We start from the raw sequence: 12,301 nt of genomic DNA on the forward strand, positions 1-12,301 counted from the left end.
GTCCTTACAACAAAACTTGGCTCAGTCGGCGTGCGCGTGGGATAGATTCTCGGGCTGGTAGCTTGGCAAGCGAGATTGCCGTACATGATGAGGTGTGATGTTACTTGAGCCACCACTTCCTTTTTTCTCATCACACCGCACACGCGCTATGACGTTGATTCGACCGGTGATTTGTCCCCGGTTTACTATATGTGGTACTGTTTATGCACATGCTAGATCTTTTTCTGCATGTATGTGCTGGTTGGATGAGTTTAGTTTGGTGCTGAAAGTAGCACAGTGCATGTATAGTTAGGATAATGTCGTGCGCCTGCCATGACATCGGGCTCCAGGTGTGCCTTCTTCCGGAAGGACGTCACCACAGTCTGTCGGCAAATAGTGTAGACTCCTATTACTGAGCTACACAAAAATTTTAGGCCTCCTTTGATTCATAGGATAGAAATGTTATAGGAATAGAAAAATCATAGAAAGTGAGATGATATGCATCTCAATTTCTATAGAGAAAAAGATGTCATTTGATGCATAGGATAGGAATTTTTTCATTGAGTCTTAGCTAATGTTTTTTTTCCTTCAAAATATGAATGATTGATTCCTATCCTATATAGGAATAGGAACCCATTGCTACAAACCAAAGGGCCTCAAAGAAAATTTTCCTATGCAAATCCTATCCTGTAGAAATCCTATGACATTCCTACAAACCAAAGGAGGCCTTAGCTGTTCGAAAATTTGATCGGAACCTACCCAAGTGGCTCGTTCCTCGGAACATGCATACTCCCTCCATCCCACAATATAAAATAGCTTGCAAAAGCGTCTTATATTATGCTCCCGCAAAAAAAACATCTTATATTATGGGACGGAGGGAGTAGCTATGATTTCTGACACATCTAGTGGTTTTAACAAGTGAAGCGAGCTATAGATATTTTCTCTGTTTCTTTTTGCTCTGCGTATAAAATTTGTTTGAAGTCAAACTACATAAAGTTTGACGAAACTTATCTTTAAAAATGGCAGCATTTACAATACAAAAGTTATAGTATGAAAATAAATTTCATGATGCATCTAAATATATTGATTTTATATTGTGGATTTTTATATTTTTTCTTATGTAGTTGGTCAAACTTTATGAAGTTTGACTTTAGAAATTTTTTATATGCGGACCAAAAAAACCGGAGGAATTACATGCTAGCTCCCTTTTGTTTTTGAAAAAAAGGGCCAAATAACCCTGCAATTAAACCCAGAATAATTACTTTATATATGCTGAGTAATCCTTTAATCAGGTAAGAAACAAAGGGGTTATGTACTATGAACCTACGAGAAGAGGTCGCAACGCAAGTATTTTTAAGCACTCTGTCAGCTGTCGACACCTTTTCTTAGATAGATTGTTTGTAGTGATTGAGAGGATATGTTTCTCTAATAGTTTCCCCCGGCCCACCAGCTCATGGATATGCCGACGGAGAGAGACATTTCGATTATAACAAGTTAACACGCTCGCCGTCCCATTCCAAATCAAGCTTGCTGTTGACATCAGTTCACATCTTGCAGCCAAATTATTTAATCTCAAGTTCGTTTAATCCTGTGAAGCTCTCTGAGCCATCACATGGATATTTATTTAGCTTTCGATTCAAGCTAATACTCCCTCCGTATCAAAGAGGGAGTACGAGTACGTATGTACTCCTACTATTGGAAAGTCGACGTCTGGACTATGAGCACACACGCTGACATGCATGCATGAGGCCATGATTGGATTTATCCATCACAAGCACTTTTCTTTTCATCTTTTCATGGCATGGGAGAAAAAAGATCTTAGTGCTTCATTTTTGATTTATTTTCACGGTCTATCCTCCGATAGTACATCTCAATGTCGACCTCTGCACTATTTTCTCCATATGTATCATGTTGTTCCAACCCCAGAGGAAGTACTCATACTTGGTGGTGACTTTTCACAGATTATTATCAGTATATGGATAAGGGCGTGCAATTTTGAACTAGGGGTTACGAAAAGGTAAATTCGAGTATAGTCCGTAAAACTCCCAAGAGATAAAAGAAGACCTCTAGACCTGAGTGAGTCCAAGCATCGAATACAAAAAAATTACGACGATATGCACCACAAGAATATAGGATGAGGGAATTTTAGAATTTATGTGGAATGAAGGATGCTGAGATTTTATTTCCTTCAGACGAGTGGGTTTTAAGTTTCAACAATAGAGTAAGCCAAAAGTGGCATTGCACTAGTCTTTTTCTTTCTTAGCCTACTCTATTCCATGCTCGGCTAACCCTGTTGCTTACGTCTTAATTAAGGAAAATGGAACGGAATCATGTTGCAGTGGCATGCTATGATAGAGATAAGTAATAATTACCCGCCCCCAACGGTCTTCTGTGGTTGATGCAATGTTTATGCGCATGGAATCCACAGTTCCCACTGTTAAGCATTGTATTCTACGGTGATGTATAAACCGTATGTAGACGTGCGTACGTGCATGTTATGTGTAACCAAGGGATAAGGATTGACGGGGCTGTTGAGATTGCATAGCCTAGTTTCTTGTAGATCAATCCACGCCCTAACCACCTAACCTCTTTGTAATCTTTGCCTCTATATAACACGTACGCGTCCCTGCTTAATTGTATACGTTTTAGCCTCAATTTTTACATGGTATACAGAGCCAAACTCTTCCCACGCATCTAGGTCATGTCATCCTCGTCCTCCTCCGTCGCCATGGCCTCCCACTCCCTCGCATCCCTTGGTCACACCATCACCAAGAAACTGACCAGGGAAAACTTCCTTGTATGGAAGGCGCAAGTCCTGCCGCACATCAAAGTTGCAGGCATGATGGGCTACCTTGATGGATCTCGCAAGGAGCCAGACGCCGTTCTTCTCACGGAGAGGGACATCGCCGACGGGAAGAAGGAAACCGTCACCACGCCGAACCCCGAGCACGCCATCTGGGAGACACAGGACCAACAGGTGCTTACGTTCTTGATTGCATCTCTTTCTCGTGATGTCCTCATGCAAGTCTCGAACCATACTACTTCTGCTGGCATCTGGCAAGCTTTGGTGCAAAGCTTTTCATCGCAATCTAGGGCACGCACTCTCCAGCTTTGGTCTGCCCTAGGTAATACGCGCAAGGGGGACATGTCGGCAGCAGCCTACTTCACCAAGATGAAGGGCATTGCTGACGAACTCGCAGCAGTCGGGAAGCCTCTTGGAGAAGATGATCTAGTCGATCAAATTCTTCAGGGCCTGGTGCATGAACCGGACTACAATGGCTTCGTCTCGGCCATCTCCACGCGAGCCGCCACTGATCAACAGATCGGGCTCACCGAGCTCTTCTCGTTGCTCCTGGCAGCGGAAGGCCGCATCGCCACCCAGCAGGCGGCGTTCTCCCCGAACCACTCCGCCAACCTTGCGTCACGTGGCGGCGGCCGTGGCGGTAACTACAGCCGTGGTGGCGGCAGTAGTGGCGGCGGCGGTGGATGTGGCGGCTACAACAACAACCCCGGATCACCACGCTACAACGACAACTATGGTGGTGGTTCCTCTGGCGGTGCGCCGCGCAACCAGGGTGGTGACCGCGGTGACCGTGAACGCTGTCAGATCTGCAAAGAGGAGGGCCATGGGGTGTGGCGCTGCAAAAAGCGCTATGACAAGAGCTACAACAATAACGTCCGCAACCCTGTTGGTGGTGGTGGTCGCGGCAACAACGGCGGCGGCGGCGGTGGCGGCGGCGGCCAACCTCGCGCTGCCAACGTAGCTCACTCCTATGGCGTGGATACCAACTGGTATCTCGACACCGGTGCTACAGATCACCTCATCGGAGAGTTAGAAAAGATGGTCGTCCGTGATCGCTACACCGGCAACGAACAAATTCACACCGCTAGCGGTCAAGGTATGGATATTGCACATATTGGCCATTCAGTTTTGTCCACTCCCTCTGGCTCCTTGAAATTAAACAACATCCTTCATGTCCCTAGTGCCGAACAGTGTCTTCTTTCTGCTTATCAGCTTATGAAAGATAATGATGTGTTTATTGAGCTTCACCCTGAAACTTTTTTTGTCAAGGATCAGGCTACCCGGAGAACCATTCTTCAAAACAAGAGTAAATGGCGTTTGTTTCCTGTTACTGGTCGGCAAGGTGTCCCTCAACGCCAAGCCCTTGAAGCAACCACACCATCCACATCTCGGTGGCACAAGCGTCTAGGGCATCCCTCCCTTCCGGTAGTTTAGAAAATTCTTCGAGATTTTCATCTTCCTGTGTCAAATAAACAAGACCATCTTGGTTTGCGATGCATGTCAGATGGCCAAGAGCCATCAGCTACCTTATTCCTGTTCCAATAGTGAGTCCAAAGCTCCTTTAGAGCTCATTTATTCAGATGTTTGGGGTCCTAGACCCGTCTCTGTAGGCAGACAAAAGTACTACGTCAGTTTTATTGATGATTTCAGTAAGTTTAGTTGGATCTATTTGCTCAAAAATAAATCTGATGTGTTTGAGAAATTCCACTCCTTTCAAGCTCATGTTGAACGCCTTTTTAATCGTAAAATTTTCGCTATGCAAACAAACTGGGGAGGTGAATACCAAAAGCTCAATCCTTTTTTAAGCGCATTGGCATTACTCACCATGTCTCGTGCCCTCATGCCCATCAACAGAATGGAGCTACAGAAAGAAAACACAGGCACATCCTGGAAGTTGGTCTCTCGCTTTTGGCTCATGCGTTTATGCCACTAAAGTTTTGGGATGAAGCATTCCTTACAGTTGTCTACCTTATCAACCGCGTTCCTAGTCGTGTTATTAAGAACCAAACCCCTCTTGAACGTCTCTTTGGAACCAAACCAGACTACACCTTCCTTCGTATTTTTGGGTGTGCCGTATGGCCCAACTTACGTCCTTTCAACAAGCACAAGCTCGAGTTTCGCTCCAAGCAATGTGCTTTTTTGGGTTATAGTAGTCTTCACAAGGGGTACAAATGCCTTGATATCTCTTCCGGGCGTGTCTATATCTCTCGCGATGTTGTGTTCGACGAACAAGTTTTTCCCTTCGCCAAACTTCATTCCAATGCCGGTGCGCAACTTCGGAAAGAACTTGTTCTTTTACCACCACATCTTCTGCCACCTAATTTTCTCCAAGGAGTGGACGCAGCTGCAGGCCCTATGTCTATATCTAATACTCTTGATAATTCTGCTGAAAGTGTGTAGGCAACAGGTCACGAAATCAGTGAAGAAATCAATGAAAATAACCTTGATTTTATGCAGCCAGGATCGCCTACTGCAGAGGATCCGGACGCAGCTCCCGAAGTGGATTTGGGCGGGAGTATCTCCTTGGGATCGCTCCCTGACGCAACCGCAGCGCCATCTACTCCGGGATCCGCATCGCCAGACGCGTCAGGCGGGTGGCCAGGCGGGCCCCCTGGCACGCTGTCCCCTGGTCGGCTATCGTCCGCGTCCGGGCCAGGCGGGCCAACCCCACGCGCGTCTGCTCCCGGCGGGCCAGCCCCACGTGCCTCTGGTCGGCCAGGCGGGCCACCCCCTCATGCTGTGACTTCGCGCGATCCACGTGGCGGCTTGGGTGCGGACTCGGAAGCCTCTCTGCTGCCGCAATCTCTAGGGCCCATCCAGGATCTGTCACCTGGCGGTTCGCCACGGGCGGCCGCACCGCATCTCGCTGACCCGTCCCATGTATCTGCCTCGGGATCGGCTGCGGTCGGCTCGGGATCTTCTGTGGCTGCGGCTGATTCTGCCAATTCTGCTTCACAAAACCGGCTGCAAATTCAATCCGCTCAACCTGCTTCGCCTCCTCCTGTGCACTTGCACACCAGGTCACAAAGTGGTATTGTCAAACCTAAAGTTTATAAGGATTGTTGTGTTCGTTGGGGTTCTTTTTGTGCTGCAGGTGAACCAACAAATGTACGTGAAGCACTTGGTGATCCCAAGTGGAAAAAGGCCATGGATGAGGAATACTTGGCACTAATGGACAACAAAACTTGGCGTTTGGTTCCACCAGTCAGGGGTAGCAATGTCATTGACTATAAATGGGTGTATAAAATCAAGAGGAGATCTGATGGCACCATTGACAAGTACAAGGCTCGTTTGGTTGCCAAAGGTTTCAAGCAAAGGTATGGACTTGACTATGAGGACACTTTCAGTCCTGTAGTAAAGGTTGCCACCATCCGCTTAATTCTCTCAGTTGCAGTCTCTCGAAACTGGTGCATTCGACAACTAGATGTCAAGAATGCGTTTTTGCATGGTGTTCTGGAAGAGGAAGTTTTTATGAGGCAATCTCCTGGGTATGAAAGTTCAACTTCACCGCATTATGTTTGTAAGCTTGACAACGCTCTATATGGTTTGAAACAAGCACCCCGAGCTTGGTACTCTCGGTTATATTCCAAGCTACAGTCTCTTGGTTTTGTTGCATCAAAAGGAGATACCTCGTTGTTCTTCTATCGTCGGCGTGGCATTATCATCTTCGTGCTTATTTATGTTGATGATATTGTTGTTACCAGCTCTTCTCCTACAGCAGTTGAGTCTCTTCTTAAGGACCTGCGTATGGATTTTGCACTCAAAGATTTAGGGCCTCTACATTTTTTTCTTGGCATTGAGGTGAAACCAGTTGCAAGTGGTATTTTGTTATCACAGGAAAAATATATCCAAGAAATTCTTCAACGCATTGGGATGAAAGGTTGCAAACCTTCTTTTACACCTCTGGCCCTCTCTGAGAAACTATCTCTTCATGGTGGAGAACTACTTGCACCAGATGACTCCACTCGGTACAGGAGTGTGGTAGGAGCACTACAGTATCTTACCTTGACTCGGCCAGATATTTCCTATGCAGTTAATAAGGTCTGTCAGTTCTTGCATGCTCCCACTTCTGTTCATTGGACTGCATTTAAGAGGATCCTCCGGTACCTTCAAGGGACGCCAGGGCTTGGACTCAAACTTTGCAAATCTGACTCCATGCTTGTCAGTTTCTTTTCTGATGCTGATTGGGCAAGCTGCCCTGATGACAGACGATCCACGGGAGGATTTGCAGTCTTTCTTGAAAGCAACACAGTGTCCTGGAGTGCTCGCAAGCAAGCTACTGTTTCCAGGTCCAGCACAGAGGCTGAGTATAAAGCCTTAGCTAATGCAACTGCTGAAATTATTTGGGTGCAGAATATGTTGACAGAATTGGGTCTTCATCACCCGCGGGCTGCATCACTTTGGTGTGATAATCTTGGTGCCATTTGACCGCTAATCCTGTTTTTCATGCTCGAACAAAGCATATCGAGATCGACTATCACTTTGTTCGCGAACGGGTAGCAAATAAACTACTCAATGTTCGGTTTGTGCCTACAGGTGATCAGGTTGCAGATGGGTTTACTAAACCCTTGTCTTTGAGGCAGCTAGAAGCTTTTCGACACAATCTTAACTTAGATAAGTTATGATTGAGGGGTAGTGTTAAGCATTGTATTCTACGGTGATGTATAAACCGTATGTAGACGTGCGTACGTGCGTGTTATGTGTAACCGAGGGATAAGGATCGGTGGGGCTGTTGAGATTGCATAGCCTAGTTTCTTGTAGATCAATCCACGCTCTAACCACCTAACCTCTTTGTAATCTTTGCCTCTATATAACACGTACGTGTCCCTGCTTAATTGCATATGCTTTAGCCTCAATTCTCACACCCACACCACTATCATTGCTGCTGAAGATTCTTGACATCCATGAATGATCAGATTATTGAGCAAACGATAACAGAAGTGGCAGAGTTTCGAACGGGTTGGCACACATTAAATCAGCTTTGTGATATACTCCTTCCGTTCGGAATTACTTGTCGCAGAAATGAATGTATCTAGACGTATTTTAGTTCTAGATACATCCATATCCGAAACAAGTAATTCCAAACGGAGGGAGTATATGGTTGTCATACTACAACAGATCATGACCGAGTCCCGAGGGTTTTCCCTTTCTCCAAGAACATACTTTGACTGTGTGCATCCCAATGATAAAGAGCCAGGAATTATCCTCCTTTTTCTAAAAAACCACATGAGGACGTATTCTTTTTTATTTGTTTTCCAGAACTGATCAACAAGAACGGTTTATGATTAATGAGAAGCAGGGAGACATGTACGTCAACTCTCAGCTAATGTCGTTGACACAAATCATACACAAAACGGCAAATCTCGGAGCAATTAAAAACCTCGCATCAACTGGGCGACCAATTAACTAGGAACGAATAATGATCGGTCGGTAAAGCAAGCAATACTATATACTCCTTTCTTCGTCTGAAGATATTTGTCGGGAAAATGGTTCCCTAACAAGTATTTCTAGACGAAGAAAGTATGTGAAACTGTGAATAGTCAATCGTGTCGACTTGAAGGAAGTTGGAGCACGCGGCACGTTACGTACACATCTGCAGATGCACATTCCTAATTTTATAATGCAGCAGGTGATTTGTTTTTTACAGCGTGCAGAGGGTTAGAAGCAGTACATCTGACATGATAAGCACGGGGATGTGTCATGTAATTAAGGCATTTTTATTTTTTATATTTTTTTATTGCGTGATGAGCACAGGGAAGAGGGGTACGTGGTTGGAGAATACATGTGCATGCAGGTGCGCGCCACATGCACGCGATCGGATGTCGATCACATTTTGACCGGCCACCTGTGCATGCGCAGTCCAAGTGCGTGGACACGGCCGTAACGTGCTGCACCTGCACGCCATACACGCCCATACGTGCCTATCCTTCCGTTCCCACTTCCCACATCCCGGGCGATCCATCATGGGCATGCATGGCATTCACTGTAGGACGTTCAGATCGCAGCAGCTGTCGAGGGGTGACAATCGGCGCATGTCCTCCTCATCTTTCGGTCATCCACCGGCAGCAGTTACGTTCGCCCACCGTCCGGGCGTCCCGATCACCCGCCGAACCGCCGCACGCTCTCCTGATCTGCAGTGATCCGCCATTCTGGTCTCTCTCTCTTCCTGGTCCACATGGCAATGCGCGCCCGTCTACGATGGCGGCGGGTGGAGGAAGAGGCAGATCGCCGAGCAATCATCGACGGCGTAGCCCCGCCGCTTGCGCCTCCAGGCGCGGACGGCGCACTGGACGAGCCGCTTCGCCGCCTTCTCCCTCTCCGGCGTGTCAGCCACGATCTGCACCGCCTCTTCGTTGGAGACCACGTCCCAAACCTGCCACCATTTTCCCACGTCCATCAGATGATGCAGTAGAACTATGCCAACTACCACCATCGAGAGGAAGAATTTGTCGCTTACCCCGTCGGTGGCCAAGATGACGAACTGGTCCCGGGAGGTGATCCTCCTCTGCGTCACCTCCGGCGCCGAGATCACGCCGTAGTCCTTGACGCAGTAGTCGCCGAACGCGCGTGACATGGCCAGCCCCGGCGCCTCCCTGTCGGGCAGCCACACCCGATGCACGCCGGGCTCGTCGTCGTGGCAGTGCACGCGGCCCTTGCACTGCACGATGCGCGCCTTCTCCTCTGCAAAATCAGATTTGGCTGCCAGTGAGCAACGGCCTTCTCATCAACCATCCTGAATGTGCAGCAGCGTATTGTACTTACGAGGCAGGTTTGGTTTGAAGTCGACGGTGAGCTGAACGGCGGCGATGCTGCCGTCGTCCGACGTGGTGCCAAGGACGGCTCGTGAGTCCCCCACGTTCGCGATAACCATCGTGTCACCCTTCTTGACGATCGACAACGCCGTGGAGCCACTGTTGACCGCGTCGAGACGGCGGCTGCGGCGGAGCTCTTCATCGACGGCGGCGGCGGCGGCCAGGTAGGACTGCCTCCAGAGGTCGAACTGGCAGTCGCCGAGCTTCTTCTCGCCGTCGATGAGCGACGCCAGCGCGACGGCCTCCTGCCAGTGGCGCAGCAGCGACGGCGGCAGCGAGTCCCGGACGGCCTTGGAGACGTAGTGGCCCCACTGGCCGTGGCCGTCGAAGATGCCGCAGAAGATGGTGTCATCCTGGCATCCGAATCCCTGAAGAAAAGGAGTATTTTCATTTGTTGGCGTATTGATATCAGTTTTGCTAAAGCGCATCTAGATATGCCATAAGTATTGTATATCTAAGTCCTATGTCATTGATCTTACGTTGAGATTCGTCTTATTATTTTCTTTTTTTCTTTATGCTTGGTTCACTCATTTAAATGTGCAATAAATAGAAACACGCGGTTGATATTTACATCGAGTTACAGTTTTGGTTGGCCTGGCCTAATGCGATTTTTGTCCCCCCCCCCCCCTGCAACCTGTGTTCAGCAGTGCCGTTTACGAGTGTAGGTAACGTAATACCCCTTTCTGCCGTCGCAGTCAGTCTCCAACAAGCCACATTGGATTCAGAAAACCAAGAAGCCGAACACCTTTTTTTCTCCAACAAACCAAGACACGTGTATTATGCCTTTTTGGCATGGAGTACTGTAGAAGCCAAAAGCGAGCAGCATATCCAAGGACCTCGTGAACAACATGCTACAAAACCTATGCCAAGATAAGCCACGTATCACTACTTACATTAGTGAGCCTGCTTAATTAAGGGCCAAAATCACAACTCCGTTTGGCATTGCCCATTAGATTGTACTAGTAAGTACAAAATTCAATCAGTTTCTGTCTATTTCGTAAGAAACATATCTACGTATGTTTCTGTACTTTTTCTAGCACGTAACAAAATATACTTTTTCTAGCAGATTACAAAATGAATTCAGCATAATACGGCGCAAAGATAGATTGGGTCTGAGTCGTATTCAAGACTTCCCGCAGTAACAAGAAAAACTCGGTACGGGAGAGTACAAGACGAACTAAAACACCTCGCAAAAAACAAAGAAAAATTAGAAGAAAAAATGATTAGGCACACAGCGGGGAGAGCTTTGAACCCCATATTTTAGGAAGCCGTTTGATTTATTCTGTGGTCAGGAACGAGAACAAGCCAGCAACTAGTCCCTCCCAAGAACTGCCTCCTCTTTTGGACTATTTCCTCCTACGGCAGGGATGGGTCGACGGGACAGGGCCAACGAACCATGACACTAGCATGCACAATATCTTCTTCGCTTGCAAGAAAAGAAACAGCACACAATCTGATTGAAACGCCGGAGCAAAACAGTTTCCTGTTCAAATTCTTGATGAAAAGATTCACCAAAAGAGCTCCACGTAGGGTGCTGAGCTCTACAAGATGCTCTGTATGGCGCCAATGATTGCCACCACCACGAGCATATAATTTCACGTGGAACGGAGCATCAACATGTAGCGACAGGATCACGAAGCAGAGCAGAGGCGACGGATGGATGGAACTCACCTCCCAGACGAGGGAGCAGTCCTGGTTGGTGCCCTTCTCGCCGCGGCGAGACCACACGGCGGCCAAGGTCTCGGAGCCCTCGCCCCGCAGCGTCCCCGACGACCGCAGCACCGTCCCCTGCGGATCATCCTCCTTCCTCTCTTTTCCAGCCATGGATCGGGCCAGCCCCTGCAGCAGCGACGACAGCTGCCGCATTCTCGCTACCCCAAAGAAACAACCCGAAAGAGTTGGGCGGTGCAAGAGTTTCTTCTCTCTCCCTTGCTCTCTTAGTTTCTGGGTGACCCACGACACTGTTGGTGGTGTGCACGGGCGAGGACAGAGCACTGCCTGCCCATGGCGATGGGTGGATAGGATAGGGAGCTCGCTCGGGAGGTTTCTTTAGTATCGATTCGTTTCTCCTGGGCCTTTCTTGTTCCAGGGAGTTCCTTTGGTCTTTGGATTGAAGAAACGATCGAGCTTGGGCTCACTGGAGATATGGATAGGATCGGTCGATCAGGCTAACTTCACTAAGGAAGAAGGAGGGGAGCAAGCAAGGATTAATATGAAGAAGCGAAGGTCGTGTTGTGGTGTGAGGTGAAAGCTCGGGAGGAGCTTTTAAAGGGGAGGAGAGCTGGAGAGGTGAGTTGGGGAACAAGAGGTGGGTTGGGGACGAAGAGCCGGGCGTGCGGGCGTGCAGTGGAAGCCACAGCAACGAAGCAAACATGCAGACCGAGGCAGGGCGAGGCAGCAACACGATCGAAGATGCTTGTTTGGCCGAGGACGACGGGTATATGTTCTCGGAGACCGACTCGGCGTATTCCGTTCCGTCAACAGCTTTCCGGTGTTGCGTTTTGTCCCCGTTCCGTTCTGGAATGTGCCATGATGCCGCCTGCCGGGGCATGCTTCATGGGCAATGGCGTGTGTGAGTTCGGTAGAATGGATGAGATTTTTTCTGGAGTTGTTATGGGCATTTAAAGATTATTTTTAGATGAGTTATCACCGGAGGAAAGATCTACTGAATTGAAAGCTAGCGCGTGTGTGTTGAAATAAAAGCTAG

The 12,301-nt window shown here is 48.1% G+C and overlaps 1 protein-coding gene across 2 annotated transcripts; it reads right to left on the minus strand.

The window, feature by feature from the left end:
• Positions 1-8,478: 8,478 nt before the first annotated feature.
• On the minus strand, positions 8,479-11,969 carry LOC123053010 (probable protein phosphatase 2C 48). 2 transcript variants are annotated; one of them, XM_044476382.1, is made up of 4 exons: positions 11,266-11,969; positions 9,545-9,962; positions 9,240-9,463; positions 8,479-9,155 (listed from the first exon to the last, which is right to left on the minus strand). In XM_044476382.1, the coding sequence occupies exons 1-4, from the start codon at positions 11,458-11,460 to the stop codon at positions 8,976-8,978; spliced, it is 1,017 nt and encodes a 338-aa protein (XP_044332317.1). In that variant the 5' UTR covers positions 11,461-11,969; the 3' UTR covers positions 8,479-8,975. The 2 variants fall into 2 exon arrangements, with proteins under 2 accessions (XP_044332317.1, XP_044332323.1); XM_044476388.1 differs by having other exon boundaries at positions 8,479-9,463; positions 11,266-11,641.
• Positions 11,970-12,301: the final 332 nt, after the last annotated feature.

Source organism: Triticum aestivum, chromosome 1A (assembly GCF_018294505.1).
Source record: "Triticum aestivum cultivar Chinese Spring chromosome 1A, IWGSC CS RefSeq v2.1, whole genome shotgun sequence".
NCBI classification, from domain to species: Eukaryota; Viridiplantae; Streptophyta; class Magnoliopsida; order Poales; family Poaceae; genus Triticum; species Triticum aestivum.